General features: G+C 45.8%; 1 protein-coding gene across 5 annotated transcripts in view; it reads right to left on the reverse strand.

Moving 5' to 3' along the window:
* The window catches only part of LOC120497017, a 63,230-nt gene that overhangs the window by 9,447 nt on the left and 34,109 nt on the right, over nucleotides 1-19,674 (reverse strand). The window contains exons 4-5 of one of the 5 annotated variants that reach the window (XR_005626410.1): nucleotides 8,524-8,577; nucleotides 3,006-3,108 (exon numbers count right to left, since the gene is read on the reverse strand). The exons of 1 other annotated variant lie outside the window; for it this stretch is intronic. Coding sequence is in view for 3 of the 4 variants with exons in the window: in XM_039698027.1 (XP_039553961.1) it covers nucleotides 13,856-13,921 (66 nt within the window). In the remaining variant the exon portion in view is untranslated. Of the gene's footprint in view, nucleotides 1-3,005; nucleotides 3,109-8,523; nucleotides 8,578-13,834; nucleotides 13,922-19,674 lie in introns of those variants that run through there. 3 more of the 5 variants (XM_039698025.1, XM_039698024.1, XM_039698027.1) reach the window with 3 other exon arrangements.

Genomic DNA, 19,674 nt, shown 5'->3' on the forward strand with positions numbered 1-19,674 from the left:
TGTTTGCCTTCCCAAGTAGCCATGATGCAGTCCTGCTTTCCTGAAGATGTCTGAACACTTGCCTGCCTACAGGAAGCAGTGAATGAATTCCTTGTTTTGCTTTGCCTGCATGCACAGTTTTTGCTTTGTCTATTAAATCATCTTTATCTCACCCCAAGACATCTCACATTCACCCTCCCAATTCTCTCCCCCAACCCACCGGGGTAGCAAGCTAGCGACTTCATCATGGGGTTAAGCCACAACAGTACACTACAGCCAGGATGAATTAATTAACTTCTAGGTGTTTCAACCTTCTGATGAGAGGCGATTTCTTTTCAATTACAATCTTGCTTCAGGCAGTTTTCAAGAAATAGTCGCTGGCAAGCAGGACCAGCTCCTCCAGTGGAGCAACAATTCACATTTAACCGCTTATTCATTAACTCCGATAGGGCCTCTAACAATTTATTCCAGTCACAGACCCGGAGCAGCTCAAGGAGGAAATTTTCACAGGCAAACTCCTTTTCTCCTGAAAGTCTGTCCTCCACTCCCAGATTCATACAGGATTTTATTTCAAGGAATAGCTTAAAAATAGACCATGCCAGCATTTCACTTTATGACTACTCATTTCCCTTCTCTTCCAAGAAAAAAAAAGGTAATCTCCAAATGTTGTTCTGACAAGGAACCTAAGATGTCGCAGTGGGCATTGTTTTCTTATGATTTTCATTGCCCTCCCCTAAAAGACAGAAAAGCCTGTCTGCCATCACCAACATAAGGCTGCCTAACACCTATTTTTTTTCCACACCACCACATTGCAAAGAGCAGTTCAACGGTTTACAAACACATCACTGTTCCTCTTAGAAAGATTTAAAAAAAAAATTTAAAAATCAAAGATCTGCAAATGTGTGTGCAGAGTTGTCAGGTGGCAACTACCAGACTTACAGAGGTGCCACTAAACAGACAACACTGAACCTTTTTGGAAGGTACTTCAAAGGGCCTAGCAGATGCTTGTTGGTCACTTGCCCAAAAGCAGAAATAGCCAGTTTCAGCTCTGGGTCCTTGCTGGCACCGGCATGATAAGCCTTTCTTCTCCTCTCTCACACATCTTTAGATACGTCTTTGACAAAGCTGACTGCAAGCTTTGATTTTGCCTGCCTGACAACCTGAAGGAAAGAGGCTGCACAATTAAAAGGGACAGATGGGTCATTCAGAGGGGCAGTCTGTTGTTGCTCCCTGGCCAAGCTGGGGAACCCACCACTCTAGAGTCCCAGTAAAGATCACGCTGTGAAGACAAAACAAATATCTTAGGAAAAAGTGAATGAACCTGTATTTCCCTACTAGTGAGCTATGTCTTGCACCCCCGTTTTTCCTTCTGATAAGAAGATGCCTGTGCTTCCTACACACCTGCAGCAGTTCCTGCAAATACTACAGGGCCTGTGTGTGCCTGAGCAGAAGGGGCAGGAGTAGCTCCAAACCAACACAGACACAGGCAAGCCACAATCTGGCCCTAAATCTCCAAGTGCATTTGAGTCCTTAGTTTTGGTCTGTACCCAAGTGACACTACCTTACCCTCTCCTTCCTCTCCACCCTCCTGTTCCAGCCCTTGCTGTGCAGCAGGAACACCCTCCTGTCAGAGGGATCCCACCAGCTGCCTCAGAGTCCTCCTCCCTCGGGGCCAGGAAGCGCAGGTACCGTGCTTCCCACAGAGCCGGCACGTGGTGCGTACTTGGGCGTGTGCAGCTTCCAGTTTGCATGAGGCCAGGGCAAGCAGATTCCCTCTGGCCAGGCAGGCTGGCACAGAGCAGCACGCTGCTTTCAACTTGAAGGGTACACAAATTAAACCTGCAAAGTGAGGATTAATTAGCCTGGCATGAGCAGGCTGCAAACACATGCTGACATAGTGCACTTGCCTCTGGACAAACCACCCCAGCTGTGGAAGCCAAGCGCAGGAAGTGGGTGTATTATGGGAGAGGTGTGTGGGAAAAGAGGATCACAGCTCTAGGGACTGGGAGAGGCAACGGGCACCAGGTTCCCACAGCCATGCGAACCAAAAGGGAGCAGGAACAGCTGCAGTGGGCCTGGATACAGTGAGCAGACGTGCCTGATCAGCCATCTTGGACGTGAAGCTCTGATAGAACAGTGGCCCTGTGCCATCCCCTACATCTCTCTCTCTCTCTGCTCCATCACCCAGATATGACCCAGAAGTCATTAAATCTCACCCTCTCTCTGTGAAACATGCCTTGCCGTTTTCCATTCCCTTGAATGGAAAATGAACCCATGAACCACAGTGCCACTAGCCATAGCCACCACGGACACACAAGGCTGTCCCAGAAGCAGCTGGGCTGCACCTTATTTCTACCACTCCCCACCTCCCCATGCTCTTAAAAGAGACCCACAACCCACATCAGACCACAAAGCAGGAACAGTGCTGAAAATAGGAAGTCAGCCACTTCACTCACCAGCCACTTGCTACTTTCATGGTGCTGTGTGGATTACAGAGCTCTTGGTTATTCCACAAGGTCTGTTCTGTGGGCACTTACATGATTCAACAGGTGCGAAGGCATACATGGGAGACATTTATCAAAAGCAAGAAGCAATAAAAGTTCTCATCCTTACAGAAACAGAAGAGAGACATGACAGTCCCAATTCTACCTACTATGGGCAGGCTAAGGGCTGGTTAGCCTTTGTCATGAAATCCAGTAAAAGTCAGGTATTTGGAGTAGTTTTTAACAGACAGAGGCATTCCCCCCTTGGCAAGACAGGACCCTTCCCCACACTGAGGAAACTCTAGACAAAGACTTTTGTCAGGAATTATTCAGAACAAAGGCTGGTGCTCTCCCGGACCATCATCTTCAGCAGGCAGTTCAGTGGCTGGGCTGGGAGGAGTGTAGGATACCCAAAGTGATATTCATGCTCCCACTTAGCAGAAGGCCTTCTCCATTTTGCTCAGCAGAGGCTTGCTCATCAACTGGAGCCAAGACACCACAGGGGAAAATGGAACACCAAAGTCTCCATGAGGGGCTTCTCACCATAAAGTAATCCAAGGCTATGACTGGCCAGGGAGGCAAGCCTCTGTTGTTGCTTCTAAGTTCAGGGTCAGGTTTAGACAGTCAGTCACACACCAGAAACAACCTGGAAAGTTTGAGAAACTGTTTGTAAGCTGCAGTTTGGGATTTCTGCTGCCTGAGATACCCTAGGTGTTTACATTCATTATGTGGTATGAATAAGGACACATGGCCTGAAGTTCCCGTCACCCTATCTCTCTTCAGAGGAGTTACACCTTCTGCTGGTTTCTCAGTGTAACTCACTCTGAAATTGCAATCATGGTATTTATCTGCATATTTATACGCATCCAATGCTAAATGCTTGCACAGCTCCTTGGGAGCCTGTGATGGAAGAAGCAGCATCAGTGGTTTTATATCTACATATACACACACACATACATATATATATACACGTGTGTGTGTGTATGTATACACACACTGAACCTTCTGATTTTTTAGAAATCTTTATTTAGTGCTGCACAGCCAGAACAAGAGGTTTGCACCAATACTGCTCTGTCACCTGGTATGCCTTGCACTTGTGAACAGCTCAGGCATCTGCTCAGAAGGCTCTGGCCAGCATAACTCCTGTTCAGCTCCAAACTGAAAAGGTCCCTTGTTTTAGAAGAAAAGCCAGCATGTGGCCTTTTAGGATGCAGAGTAAGAGATAAGAGACAGGGAAGTCATTCCAGGGATGTGGCCCCTGTCCAAGCAGAGGGCGTTCTCAACATTGATAAGATCAAGGCAAGAGCACAAGAGGTTTATGTTCTGATTTAAAATTCTTATTTTTACATAGCAGAAAACATCTCTCTGATCAACCAGGTTATCAGATTGGCCTTGAAATTCTTCCTTCCTTTCTGCTAGCCCCAACAAGATCCTTGAGACATAACTGGTAAGCCCCTGGGTGTCTTTTACGCACCTACTGCTGTTAAGTCAAGCTCAGCTCCACTAATCCCATTCAGAGACTGCATGTAGAAGTTTGTCAAGGAAGAACAAAACCAGGAATGAATGACAGACTTAACCCTCATCCCAAGATGGCCTGGAGAATTGAAGACTGTAGATATTACAGATACACTGGAAGACAGGTCTCTGCATTCAGAGCTGGCCAAGCCTGGTCTAGGGCAGAGTTACCCACCATGAGCACACAGTCACCCAGTCATCCTCCTTCCAGCACTGAGGAATTGTCTCCATTGCAAAACACACCTCACTACACAAATGCACTCTGACACCAAAACACCCACAACATGTGTGTGCCCCTCTCCCACTTCCAGCACCTTGCAGACATGACACTGGCTGACACTGTGGGGCACCAGGGACAGATCTGTACACTCACACTGCCCAGCTCACGTGCCACATGCACACAGGGCAATATCTGCCTCAACCCTGCAGTGGCATGCGCTTTGCTACATTTACCTTTTATGTACAAATCCATAGTTCATGTACGTGCTGTCACCTCTAATCTATCTCTGCTCACTCGCCCTCAGGGGATGATTCTTCTGTTCCATTATCCTTTACTGGGTGGGAACAGAAGCAAGATTTCTTTCTTTCTAATATTATTTGCTCTTCACTGTAGGCTGCCACCTCTCACAGCTGCTATTCCTGAAAACATTTCAAACTGAGCTGCTGCACATTAGAAAAGACTATCAATCTCTCTTCCATAACCATTAGGTTCTTAGAGTAGTCACATCACTATCCCATCATCCAACTTAAGAACCACTGAGTGAGTGGAAAGGCTGTAGCTGATCACACCTGAGCTGGCCCTTGGGAAACTTAAGCACAGGAAACAAGGTGACACCTTAGTGTTAAAGCAGCAGCAAAACCTGCTTAACAGCAGCAGGTCACCTGCTTAGGAAAGACTACCAAGGACCACAAACATTTCCTAAGGCTGTAGCTGTGTTTCCATGCCAGAGGGCAAAGATATTGCCCTTCCATCTCACCTTCCCATGGGAGACTCTTCCAGCAGAAGACAGAGGAAGGAACAGCCATAATGATGCGTGAGAAAACAACACCTTGCACCCTGTCACACAACAAAGCACCAAGATGTCAAAGCAACTGCAGTATCAGCCAGGAGGAGGGATTTTTAAAAGCAGGCATCATATCACAACCACATGAGACACTGATCTCAGCAAGCACAGGATGAAAATGCTTCACTGATGACATTACAAAGTCACTGTCATCATTGCCCTCACACAAGATGGAATAAGCACAATCCTTTCTCCTACAAGTTATTCAGCAGGAAAACTGAAGGGAGACTGCAGGGATCCTTGCTTCAAATCCCTGGCACAAGCCACTAGAGATCCTGCCTGCTCTTCAGATCAGTTCACTCACTGCCTGTTCATCCAGCTGTACACTGTCTGGGTATCTGTGACCATCTCAGTTCAGAAAGAGACTTTACCTGAGCTGAAACAGGAACACTTGTGCCTCAGTGCCACAAGCAAAGTGGTTCACATGGTGATGTTTCCTGTTCAGACACACAGACAGCTGCCTGGTTCCTCCTGTGACAGCTCATCAACCCATCACTATGAGATCTGTCTTCATTTCTTCTACCCTCACCACAATGGGCAATTTCCAACAATGAATCTGTGCCACCAGACCCTCAGCAATAGTCAAGCCTCTCACCTTGCCTCCTGCTATCACTCTTGGCAAAATGCCACATTCAGCAGGGCCTTAGAATAGCCCTTCCAATAGAACTTAGGTACCTAGTGTGCTCTGACTCCACTACTGAATGCTGGACAAGACCCAGAAATCACAGAAGGGTTGAGGTTGCTCTCGAGATAGCTGAGTTCAAACCGCCTCCTCTGAGCAGGGTCAGCAGGAGCCTGTTGCCCAGGACTGCATCCTGGCACAGAGTGGCTCTTTCCATGGACAGAGATTCTATTATTTCTCTGGGCAACCTGAATATCTTACATTTCTACTTGTGCCCATTACCTCTTCTTTGGCTGCTGGGCAACACTGAGAAGGAATACCATGCCAAGTATGTCCTGCTGGCTGGATTGAGGTTTCCCTTTATGTGATGAGAGCACAGCACTGTTTTTCAGAAGTATTGATCTCTCTCAGCTGTTTCCAGAGCTGAGGCACTTCAGCAAAGAGTTCTGCCAGGGACCTGCTGCTTCCTTTCTCAGCTGGGTACACAAAAGTGGGCATTCACAATCCCTTGAAAAATAGAGGCAAAAATGCACCTTTACTTAACAGCTCTGCCACCACAACAGACCAGCAAGAGGCTGTGAAGTATCACATGCTATTATCATGGAAGCCACAAGTGCCTCAGGTGGAGAGGCACTGTCCCAGCTTGGCAAGGCTGGCCAGAGAAGAGTGGATTTTGTGCCATCTGTCAGAAAAGTGTGCTCTCAGTTTCTGCTATTTCTTTTGCTGCAAGCTGACGTGGGCTCAAGGAGCAAAGGGATCGTTCTCCTTTCAGATTCTCCAGAGCACAATAGTAAGCCACAATAATGAGCTTAAGGTGTCAGGAAACCACCTCACTGAAGCATCACTGAAACCCAAGGGACTAGAGAACCATCACCAAGCACTGCTGGAAATAGCTGGTGTCCAGGGACAGACACCCAGAAAAAACCCAGTGAAAGAGCACGGGGCAGCATAAAGGAAGGTGATAAACAAGATGTGCTAAAACATTGCAGAAGGATTAGACAGCTGGCAGGTCTGAAGGACAGGCACAGCCTGAGGAGAGCTTGTGGGGCACAGAAGGACACGGCTATATTGAAAACAATCCAGGCAGAAGCACATGAAAGCACATAAGAGATCAAGACTAATTGTGCAATCAGAAGTACTGGGTCACTGTGGGGCTGCTGGAAGACAGGACTGAAGAGCCCTGACAGAAGGTGTTTGAGAAGTCAGAAAAATACCACCCCCAGCTGTGCACCAGGCTCTAGCCAGCTCTACCTGCTCCTCCTCCTCTCAGATACCAAATTCATTTCCAGAGCAGTGATGGGCAAGGACATCCAACAGCATGCTTATCAACTGCAGCACTGCTGGGTACACAAAGGCAGCATTCCTATTGCCTGCTGGGCAAGGTAAAAACCTTGAAAGGCTCCTGGTCTGTCATTTATCCCTCTTGCAAGGCTACAAAAGATGCTGCAGTGAAAAGAGCAGCTTCATCATGAAGGATATTTGTTTTCTTCCCCCTAATCTATTTTTGCCTGTGTATCACAAACACAGAGGATCATGTGGACTGAGGTACACCCGCTTTGGTGACAATATGCAAGGTCACAAATAAACAGAATCTTAGAATGTTTTTGGTTGTAGGGGACCTTCAAGATCATCTAGTTCTAACGCCCCTGCCATGACAAGGACACCTTCTACTAGACCAAGTTGCTCAGAACCCCATCCAACCTGACCACAATTCTTCTTCCAGGGATGTGGCAGCCACAACTTCTCTGGGCAACCTGTTCCAGTTCATCCATCACCTTCACTGTAAAGAATTTCCTCACAAAATTTAATCTAAATCTACTGTCCTTCAGCTTAAAGCCATTCCCCCTTGTTCTGTTGCTACACACTCCTGTGAAAAGTCCCTCTCCAGCTCACTCACAGCCCCCTTTAGCTACTGGAAGGTGGTACAAGATCTCCTAGGAGCCTTATTTTCTCCAGGCAGAGCACCCCTGCTGTGTCAGCCTGTCTTTGTAGGGAAGGTGCGGCAGTCCTCTTAACAATTTCATAGCCCTCCTCTGGACTTGCTCCCACAGTTACAGGTCTCTCTTAGTTCAGGGACTCCAGAGCTGGATGTAGCACGCCAGGTGGGGTCTCACCAGAGCAGAAGGGGAGAATCACCTCCCTCAACCTTCTTGTCCCACTTCTCTTTGATTCAGCCCAGGATACATCTCCCACACGACCATACAGCACTGACCAAACGAAATACAAGGTACCCACAGAGGAAGCAGGGGTGGCTGATGAGTCCAGGAATGTGCTGCTAAAGAAAACTCTCAGAGGTGCAGGTAAGAAAATCTACAAGGACGAGACTTGAGCATATCTGATAGGGATACAGGCTGCCAAGCATGGAGAGACTCAGGACACTGCAGCTTCATCCCAGCTAAAAAGCCACCCAAGCAATGTAGCTCCTACCTGTCATCACCCAGTCCCATATCCCATCTGGCTCTGCAAACACCAGCACACAATGCAGGTACAGTCCCTTTTCCCCAGCTACCTACCAGACCTCTCACCCCTACCAAGCACCACTTGGTGAGGGATCCAAATGACACCCCACCAGACAGCTATGCTGTATGAGCTCACAGCATGGGATGTAGACTTTGACAGCAAGGAAGCTTTGAAACCATGGTCTCCAAAATGGAAAAGACAATGTATTATTAGCCTTGTCAGCACCTAACCTAAATTGCAACTACCTTCTATACTCCACACTAGCAACTTTTGTTATGCAGCTGATGAAGCCACAAGAAATCTCCAGAAATCATTTTCTGGACACAGATGCTCAGTGAGAATCACCACATTAGGTATATGTGGAAAGAAGAAGGAACTGCACCAGAAAAGGGCAACTTACACGAATTTTAATTACTCTAGTCTTCGCTCCACAATTCTTCTTGAGCAGCATCTTCTGAAAGAGAAGTAGAATCCAGAGATTAGTAGAAATAGCATGAATGAACAGAAAGAGGGATATTGTAAGGAGTCCCTTTTAATCAACACTTCATTAGAACAGGATGGATGGATGTTTAAGTGGGATATGAAAGATTAAGAATTACCAAAGGTGGCCAGCAAGTAAATCAACCTAATCTGAGACTGTCTCACAGCCTCCACAGAGTCCTCTGGCCTAGGTTTTGAAAGAACATACAAGAAATTTCACAAGGAAAAAGACAGAACAACTGCCTGAAAGGAAATATCTTCTTAATTTCCATCAATTAGTGGTTAAACTTTGCCCCGAAGCAAGTGAATTTATCTTCCTTTACAAAGGAAAAAAAGATCTATTTCATGTAAATGTGTATGTTCCCATTATTAAACAGATATTTTCATTATGCTTATTTATTTAGAATAAAAAAAAAAACAAGGCAAAAGCACCTGCCTGCAGTTCCAAATCTCTTTGCCATACATTACAAGGGTCATTAAAGTTGTCATAACATGAACCACACAACTTAGCAAAGAGGATATACTTGAACCAACAATTATTCTGGGGAAATACAGAAATAAACAGGTGAGATGAAGTTCTATCCCAGTTCTGAGGCAGTGTTTTGAAAGCTGGCAAGTAAATAAAATCATTCTTTCCCCTCAAAAAATTGTCACAAAACAACTCCCAAGTGGAAAAACAAATCTTCAAGAGAAGAGTTCTTTCATTAAAAAATACTTTAACTGCATTTTTCATACTGAAAAACCTGGTGAGGGAGGCACATCAGGAAGAATCTTCTCCACCAGCTTTTGAAAGAAATAAAAGATTTTCCTCACTTTTGTTTTCAACACTTCTCCAGTTGGAAAGCTGTGTGAAGTATGGGAAAACACTCCCCACAATCACATGCTTTTACAAAGCAACTGAAGTGTTTTTCAGATGAAGCTCTTAAAGGCTGTAGAAACACATCCCACCATTTTACCAATATGAGTGGTAAATAGTGAGACCTTTCTATTTTCTTTTTGTTTGTTATCCTTCTGCTTTCTCTAGCACAAAGCAAGATAAAAAGCAACACAGTACAGGGAAGCTTGGAAACTAAAAAAGCTAAAAAAATCCAAAATATACAAACAACATCCAAAAAAATTCAGAAGAAAAAACACCACCCAAAACTGAAGTCAGTGCTTAAATGAAAGTATTTATTATTTTTCCAGTAGAAAGTACTGCTGGGAGGTGGGAAGTAGTCCCATTCCTCCACCACTCTGTCACTGTACATCCCATAAGCACGTCTTTGCAGTCCCAATCCACATTACTGCCCAAAACTTGGAGAGGGAGTTAGAGATCCACCCAGCATTTCTAAGCACATCAACCTCTTTGATCTAAAATCCAGAACTTGGCACACACTCGTCCCACTTTGAAACTTTCACATGAATAGTTTGGGGCTCAAGGATAGTGTATTTTACCATCCAAGCATGCATGGGGGAAGAAGGGAGGTGCTGCAAGGATTTTGAACTTTTTCTGTTAATCCTTTAGCAGGTGAATCCTATTGCTGTCTCCATTATTCAAGAGTAGCCATGCCTGACTGCTCTGATCCCAGGTTTGACCTGGCAGCACAGCTCCAAGGTTTCTAACCCAAAAGGAACCAACAGTTTTTTGCACAAACCAGTCAGGAGACAAAGGGAACTGCTGAACTGAACCGGCCCAGACCACAGCTGTCCAACTAAAAAAGTAACCCTGGGAATTCATATAAAATATTGCAGGACTCAGCTCCCAGCCAGGCTGCAAGGCACTAGGGTAAGGTTGGTATTTATTGTGAGGTCACTGCCTTTCTTAAGGCACCCTTCCTTTTGAGAAGAAAGGCGATCTTGGTAGGACTGACAAAACCCAGGGTGCAAGGAAGGGCAAAGCGAGGAGCTGTGAGGTCTTGCAAAGTTTTGGTCTCCCCTTAAGTTTTTCTTCCAGGTGCTGTGAAATGTTGGCTGGTGGGATGAGGAAGGGTAGGCTAGATAGTTCAAGCCCACAGGTGAGATAAAATGTGCAAGACAAAGTCAGGTTGAGCAATGAAAATTAGAATAAGGACTCATGATTTTGAGCCCCGTCCTTTAGGGGAAGAATGCTTTTGGAGCAGAACACAACCCTGCTGCATCCCATATTGACTACAAGCTTTCTGACTTCGAGTGAGACCCTCAGCTTCCCGAGGCTACTGTAAAGTACTACTTTACAGTGGTACTTGGCTGAACACCCAGGATGAAGTGAGCTGTGACACAAATTTCTACATTGCCTCAGGAGCAGCACCTCTGCTGAAAGGGGAAAAACAGAGCTCTGCTGGCCAAGGAGCAAGTAAAACACCTTCCAGTACAGTCCAGTGGGATGAAATGCCTAGCATGGTCACACCCAGAGGTCCCCCAAGGACTTCATAATGGTGCAACAAAAGACATTATTTCCCAAGTAAAATCAGCAGAGGCAGCAAGATATTTATCCATCCTGGCCTTACATTAAAACATATAGGGAGGACCAACAGAGACAGAAATTACAAGATGACACTAAAGAGTGAATGAAAGGTTTGAGCTAACCTGTAGGTAGATGGGACAACCAGACAGACTCTTCCAAGAGAAATTCAAGTGCTCAGCTGTATTCCAAGTCCTACTCTTCTGGTAGGAAACAGAAGTGCTCTTTTAGTGATGCTGTTGTGATAAGCTTTAATTGTACGAGAATCTTACCTCTAGCTATGCTACTGCTACGTTTGCAAAAGGTCTCATTGTGCAGCAAGAGCAAGACACCCTACACAATATTTGGTCCTCTTGTGTTTCCTCTTAGTTCATCAAGAGGAACGCCAGGAACAAAGTAGAAAAATAAAAACATGACATCCCTGCATCCACAGACTGTGAAACTGGAGCATAAAACTCAGCATATGAAGCTCCCTGGAGCTCTCTTATTTCCACTTTGAATGCAGAGCAAGACCACTTCTGCTGCCCTCTCACAGCTTCCAGATCCCACATCATAATAAAATCTGAAACAGAGAGCTGGAGAGAGAGAGCAAGCCAGCCACATTATCCTGCAGCTGAGAATGAATACATGGAAGGCAAGTTATCAAATGTTATTCTATTTAATCAAATTGCTTCCACATCACTTGCAGTCACACTCTTTCTGCACCCAGCACAGTAGAGCCACGCTTTAGAAAAAGTAAGTCAAGCCCTCTTTGAATGGTTTTCCATCCCTCAGTCTTCCCTTTTCTTGCCAAACCTGAGCGCAGACTTTCGGACAGGGAAGCTAAAATGCAGTGCTGCCTAGCAACAGCCAGGGACTTTCCACGGCAGCCTCTCCTCATCCTCCCTCTGGAGACCTCCACGTCACAAGCCAACCACGAGATGCAGCAACTCATTAACTCCTATTTACACAGACACAAGGCAGAGCTGAAATAACATTTATTTGGCTTGCAGTAGCCTAAAGCAGGGGAAACGGCCTATAAGAAAGGTGACATATTCAATTTAGTAACCCTGGGATCATTCCTAACTACTACACCAATGTGAAAGTGCAGTTTTATTTCCTCAAGCTATTGTCTGGGAGTTATGACAATGAGCAGACCAGAGATTTGTCAAAGGTCATGGAGGATATTAGTAGCAGAGCTGAGAATAAAACCATAGGAGATGGTTTCCAAAACTTTATTCCACCTGCAGAAAATGAAATGGAAGAAAAAGAGGCAGTGTCCCTATTTCAATTAAAAAGTCCTTCCTGCTGGTCCCTGACAGAACTGCTAGCATCAGAGCTGAAAAAATACAGCTTGGAAACACTATTATTTGCATAAAGGGAAGTTTATTTTGCTATCTACTGTGACTTCTACTAAAAGGAGGAAATGGCATGACTAAGGAAATGTTAAAGCCTTTTTGAGGACACAAGAGTTATGCCTCACTCTCAAAGCAAAGCTAAATTGAAACACTTCAGGGTTAATCCTCCAGAAAGCAGCAGAATCAGTTCAGCTCAAGAACCCGCCCACCAATCTCACCTCCTGCTCATAACCCAGAGACTCTGTCAGTCCTGAACCTAGACTCAAAAGAGAGTTGCAGGGACTGGAAAAACAGAATCACATATTCACCAAATAAAATGTCACAAACCCCTGATCTGCCACATGTGTGGCTCTGCTGCACATCACTGCCACATCAAAATACACCCATTAGAGCAGAGATGAGCCACTAGCCCTGCTTCTCTTGGAGAAGAGCTCTCCAGTCCAGCCTTGCTTCAGGAAATACCTCCAATTGCTTAAGCAGCAGTGCTCCAAGTCCTCCAACACCGACTTAAGCAGTTCTGAACTAACCCAGAAGGAAATGGTGGATGCCTGCATTTGCTTATGCACAAAAACTACCACAGAGCTATTCTATACAAACTGCACCACCCAGATGACTGTAATATATATTAACAATCAAAATACAGGCATTCTTAATGCAAGATCACTCTAGGAATACTGATATCCCCAGGAAGAATGAATTTATGTCACACTGCTGCAACAGTTCAAAACTAAGTATTTAAAACTCTGTCAATGCACAGTTTAAAGACAGGCATCACAATTAATTTTCAAATGTTTAAGAGTTTGAACAAACTCTTAAACCAGCATACAATGGAAAATATTTTACAATAATAGATATTAATAAACACTTTTCATCTTACATCTGCTTTTTATATACACAATTCTGGTTTTAGAATAGTTTCATTTTCACTACCTCCACAAGACAGAACAACTCTTTTGTCCATTAGTTTGTGGGGGGTAGGGGTGTTAATTGCTATTATTTCTTTTATTATCTGGTCACAGTTCTAAACTTAGGGGCCTGTCCAGAGTTGGACGCAGTTTAACTACTACTGGTTTCCTCAGACTAGTTTAGCCTATTTCAAGCAAAAGAACACAGGGACTCTCAGTTTCTCAACATAACCCATCAGCTAATGACACACTTCATCAAATGCTACATACTGATATACAATCAGCTTGTTACAGGGATTTTGGAGGGATTTTCACTTGCTTAATGAAATAGATTTCAAAGTTTAAAAAAAAAAAATCTGTATTCCTCAAAGATCAGACTTTCCAAAGAACATCAAGCAGACCAGAAGTCTGCCTTTCTTTAGTTTTGCTAATGACCCTCCACAGGACAAGTGCACTTTAAAGGTATGGACATTCCTGTTTCTTGTTAACATCTTAAGGCTTTTGACAGGATACAAAGTTTAAACAGTTCAAATTTTCAGAAAAAAGCCTCCTCAGCTCCATTACCCTTGTTTTACTTCTATGCTGCTAATCCTACCAGCCAGCTTCCCAGTTGTCCAGAGTCTTCCAGGAACAAGAAGGCAGACCAAGCTTGAAAGTCTAGCAAAGAAACAAACAAACCCATGATGTAAAAAAAAAAAAAAAGAATTGAAAGAAGAAACAGTACAGTGCAAGGAGAAATTGCACTCTAAGCCACAGCAGAGGGCTGATGAAAAAGGAAAAACCATGCCCAGTGATGCAACAGAGAAAATCTCTTCACAGCAAGGCAGGGAGGCAGCTCCATGGCCCATTAGGCAGAGGGCTGAAGGGGCCTCAATAAGAAAGTCTCGGGACAGCGAGGTGAAGTGGATGCTGGTGCAGAGGCAATGCTTACATGTGAGCTCCAGCCCGACACCAATCCCATCACACCCAGTGAGCCAGCCAGGGAAGCACAGCCCTGTGGCCCTCCTTCCTGCCCTGGGAAGGCATTTCAGAGCAAAGAGCCTGCCCCATCTCCTTTCCTAGCAGCCCTCAGCGCCAGGTTTGGGCCAGGAGGAACAGCTTTGCCCTGCTGCTGCAAGCCTGTCCTCTATCCCAGCGCTGCTGGGCAGGGAGAGCTGCAGAGGGTTAAGGCAGGGCAGGGTGCAGCTGCAGCATCTGCAGTGGGCAGATGAGGTCAGGGCGCTGCACAAAGTGGCCATTGTGCAGCACGATGTGGCTGTAGGCCTCTGCTTGACCGGGCCCCACCTCCGTCCCACGGCACGGCACCGGGGCCGCAGGCCCACGGCTGCTCCCGGAGGGCACATGCCGGCAAACCAGCGGCAGCCTCCCTCCTGCTGCCCATGGAGAACAGCGATCCTGCAAGGCCCTCTCTGGAGCACAGGCCGAAATAAAGCAGGGGGACCGGCCGCCCGCAAAGGCAGTGCTTACACAGGCCAGATGTGAAAGCCCAGCACAGCCCCAGTTCAGTAGCAAGGCTGAAGCTTTCAGTGTTTTCCCAACACAACAGCTCCGTGCACCTTCAGGCTTAATCATCACAGCCCCGAGCCCGCTGCTTTAGAGAAATCCTCCACCCAGGAGAGCAGTGCTTCATGTCCGCGTGGCAGGGCACAAGGGAGGAGGGCCATGGCTCCTGTCCTTTGGCCAACACAGAGATGAGTCTTCTGCAAGGAACAAAGCCAGGTCTACTACAGTCAAAAAAAAAAAAAAAAGCTACTTTGTAGGTTGATTTTGGACTCGGTTTTTTAATTCCTTGGCACTTTCTGCAAGGAACAAAGCCAGGTCTACTGTTCCAATGAGTTTAGGAGAATAACAGTCAAAAAAAAAAAAAAAAGCTACTTTGTAGGTTGATTTTGGACTCGGTTTTTTAATTCCTTGGCACTGAGAAGTGTTGCTAGGACATGGGCATCACCTCTTAGCCCTGCAGTGCAAAAACCATACAGAAAAAACAGTGACAGGCTCCTCCTTACTGCTTTTAAGCTGAAGAAACTCCAGCTGACACCAACCCCCATCCAGGCTCAGGCTCCCAGGCAGACATGACTTAAACTGGCAGACAAACCAGAGGGCCAAGCTTTCCTAGCAGGCACCTGAGGGTACTCTGCATTTGCATCACCAGGAATGCCCTGTGCCAGGGGATCACCCACTGTCTGGGCCCAGGGGTACAAAGCCACTATCCAGTGCATCCATGTGCCAGACAGACACAAGCTCCCTGCCCAGCCCCTGAAGCAGCACAGCAACAGCAAGGCTATAGTTCAGGCATAGCTTTAAATTACAATTATCATTAGTCACAGTCTCCAGACTTCTCCATCAGAAGTTAAATGGCCTCACAGCATTTTAAAATACAGGCCAACTCAAATGGTTTGGCCAACAGTGCCCTCCTACAAAAACAAACGCCAGCATCCAAACACTAAGCTGTGGTGATAGTATGGAACATCCTGAAAAGCCTCTTAACTCTTCTGAAAGTCATTTCTAGTTAAATATTCTGTTGAATTAGTCATTCATGCTTTTTTTGCCACATTTATCCTCAGTCCATCTGAAGCCCTTTCTAAACATCAACATACCTGGTCTCTTAACATTGTCATAAAGAGCTCCCATCTCCACCTAGACAGGAGTCCCAGTTACCCAGGAAGCATCCTCTGCCAGCAAGGGCCAAAAATCCTCAGCCTCCATATAGTAAAAACACTGACAACTTAGTGTATCTGGACAAGGCAGCAGAGGAAATGCTGAGTATTAGGAGATCATTGAGAACAAATCCCAATTTTAAAAAAAGCCAGGCAAAGCCTTAAAAAAAAAAAAAATATGTACTGCAAGGACTTGCACTCAGCAAACAGTAGACCATGAAAACCAAAACAAATGAATTCCTGTGGTCACCAAAATCCTTTCCAACAGGGTTATCATTAATCACCTCATTTTGTGCACTACTGGGAAGGGCTCAGCTATCACTGCTGAAGAGAAATGAGTGAGAGCCTACAGCAAATACAAACTGACAGAACAGCAAGTCAGTCTGACCAGTAACTGCTCTCTAAATAAGCACAGCCCAGTTGCACCACAGCTCCAGAAAGGCAATGTGCAAGTGACCACTGCAGAGTGGCACCAGGCTCCTGGCCTGGTCAATGCCTGCCACAGAAGTGAGCTGAAGTCTGGCCAGCAAGGTCTGCCACCTGGCAGAACTTCTGAATTCCCCCTATTCCCAAGGCCCAGAGAACAGATTAAATTATTCAAATTACAGGCTGGTTTTTGAAGTTTTCCCTGTATAACACACTAGAGCCACAGCTAACAAACACAGCTACCTACTCACACAGTTGTGGTCTAAGCAAACAGACTGTCTGCCTGTCTGTCATATCACACTAGAGCCACAGCTAACATAAACACAGCTACCTACTCACACAGTTGTGGTCTAAGCAAACAGACTGTCTGCCTGTCTGTAGGTGACTCTGGGCTTTTCTACTGCCTCTGTCTTCTTTGCGGCACACAGTTTCCAGATATACTCTGGATCTGTACAGAAACCCTGTCCCTTTAGGAACAGATAAAACGGGCTGTATTCGCCCTGGCACTTTTACCACTAGCCCTTTGATTGGAATTTGGGGATGGAGGAAGCAAACACACACCACGGAGCATCTCTGGCGTAGCAGCAGCTTTCCCTGCTGGTCTGGCAGAGTCTTGAGTCTGCTGATCTGCAGGGTACATCAGATGGTTCATCTATTCACTCTATGCCAACCCCAAATCCCTCACTGAGTTTTCTTTGAGGCCTGGAAAAAACCCAAAGCTCCATTTGTGCAGGAAATAGACCTGACCAAAAACTCCAGCACCTGTGGAGTAACAAAAACGTAAAGAAAGGAGAGGATTCATTAATTCCCTATCACTCATCTGCACATGCCAAAGCTACCAAAGTTCAAATGTTGGGCTTGCCCCTCCTGCTCACTAGAGTCTGTGGAAGGAGGAGGGGTGCAAAGGGACTGGGGGGTCTAGTTTCACAGCTGGCAGGCATGGTAGCAGCTCCTGAGAAAAAGCTTACAAAGCTTTTAATTCAGTAAGGCCAACGTGACTGTTTCCTCCCTTCCTTCCTGGCCTTGGCTCCAAAGTTGTCCACAGGGAATGTCCAGTCTAGTCTAACATATCATCTGATGTCTTTATAGTTTATCTCACTTCTAACTGAGGCCTTGGCTCAGACATGACTCCACAGCCCTCTCTCCCCACAGACTTTTCAGACAGAGCTAAGCAGAAGGCACACTGCCTCCTGCAGCTTTGTCCCATTCCCCTCACCACTGCTGCTGCAGCACATGGGAGATGGCAGGGCTGGGGGCTTGTAACAAGCAGCCCCAGACTCTTCCACCCTTTGCTGTTTAAATGCTGTCCCCAAGTGCCCCAAGAAGGGGTTAAGACATCAGCACAAGTCAGGCAATACAGTAAACACAGTTCCCCTTTAAACAGGGAGATGCAGAGAGCTCTGAAAATCACAGCTGCACACCCTGGGAAAGAAGAAAAACTAAAATAACTGAAAGGTACCAACTCTTGTCAGCTGTGACATTACAGGGACATGGAGAGGAAGAGAATCCACAGATAGCTGCTCCAAACCCAGAGGACACAGGGATAAAAGTATGTGCCTTTACGCTATCCTTGGGTAGCTGAAAAAACTACAAGACACTCCAAATGCTCTGTGCATGCCACAGGGCCTCTTGCACACCAGCCACAAAGTGAACAGCCAAGCATATAGAACACCAGATTTCCAGAAGAAACTGCATGCTCAACACAGGTTTGCCACATGAAAGGAGAGATGTGTGTGTGGATGGCGAAAGGAAAAAACAGGCGAAAACAACCAACTCAGAATGGTTTCAATTCTAGACTTTTAAGCCAATTTCTTCCTGTTTTTGACACAACTAGAACGTTTTACATGTTCATATTAAGTATTTATGTTTAAAAGTAGAAATTCGTGGACTTAAATGCTTTTTTGTCAGTCCAAAACCCTGCCCTAAAGTTAGCACAAGGAACTTTTCAGGAGGTATAAAACCCACACAAAATCTACCTAATCCACCACAGAAAATATCCAGTAGAGATCAGTGGGTTTCCTGTAAGGAGACCCTGGACTATGTATGTTTTCATGATATTTTTAGCCAGAGGACTGATTTAGTGGAGCTTCTCAAAAATAGAGCAACATAAGATATACTCATTGCACTAAATGAAGAAAGGATTTGTCAATGGCCTGGATCTTCACAATAGGAACCTCAAAAGGTGGCTCTGAATTGCCTCCCACGCTCTCCAGCTGAGTGCAAAGGACATTACCCTGTGGGAACCCTTGCCTTGGGTTCATCTGGTGCTGCTGGGAGCACTCACAAGTGGAACTTTAAGCAGAAAACACATAAGGTCACATCTTCAGATGAGAACTTGGATTCATGGACAGCAGGGAAACTTTGAAAAAGCCAAATGCAGACTGACTACATAAACAGCTTTGGAAAGCAAAAACATGCCTGTCTCACAGAACCAAACATCCCAAGCTATGGGGCTTGCTCAGCCTCTGAACACAGGGCAACAGAGTTCCTCTTCTTCTCTTTGCAAGACACACACATGTGTCTGCACTGACCTGCAAAATATTTGAGCATATTCTCCTTTCACATGACCATGCCTGTTTGGGAAATCTTATGTGCTTGTACGAGCACATGAAAATAAACAAATACTAAATTAGAAACTGGGAGACCAGAAGATGATTAACAAACCTGAGATACCATTTTTGCCTACAAATCTACATGGATAGCCAAGACATCCAAGTAGTGGGAGTAGTACAACACTAATCACCACAGAGAGAAATGATGACATAAGCCAACTGTTCCCACACTCCCCACCCAATCACCTACTTGTCCCCCTGCTCCTCTTCCCTACTGAACCTCACTTACACACTAGTGACAAGGGAACATGCTGAAGCAGCTAGGCAGCTAATAGGATAAAGGCCTCTTACTCCAGGGAGCTAATCCATTTATGCAGAACATAACTAATGACTGCACTTGGAGATTGCTCTCCCATGCCCACATGCAGCAGGGCCTGCCCACACGTGCCTCACAGCACAACACTGCACAGCACACAGGGTCTTGCTCAGGTGGTGCCTGAGTGTTGAAACTCAGAACTTGTGATGGGGTTTGACCTGCCAACTGTGAAAGGGCTGGCCTAGGCCTGTACACATGTGAACAACTTGCAAATATTCCAGAGGAGCCAGTATCTCCCGCCTGGTGCACTGTCCTTCCTCTTAAGTAGGCACATGTCTCCCTTCAGTGCTGCTGATCAGCACTTGAGATTCTGATACCATTTTGCATCCTTTCATTCACATCCTCGCAGTGCACATGGCTTGAGATGGCGTAAGGCTGGTCCAGGGAACCATCTCCAGT

The sequence above is a fragment of the Passer montanus genome, unplaced genomic scaffold, assembly GCF_014805655.1.
Source record: "Passer montanus isolate IOZ18808 unplaced genomic scaffold, ASM1480565v1 scaffold12, whole genome shotgun sequence".
NCBI classification, from domain to species: domain Eukaryota; kingdom Metazoa; phylum Chordata; class Aves; order Passeriformes; family Passeridae; genus Passer; species Passer montanus.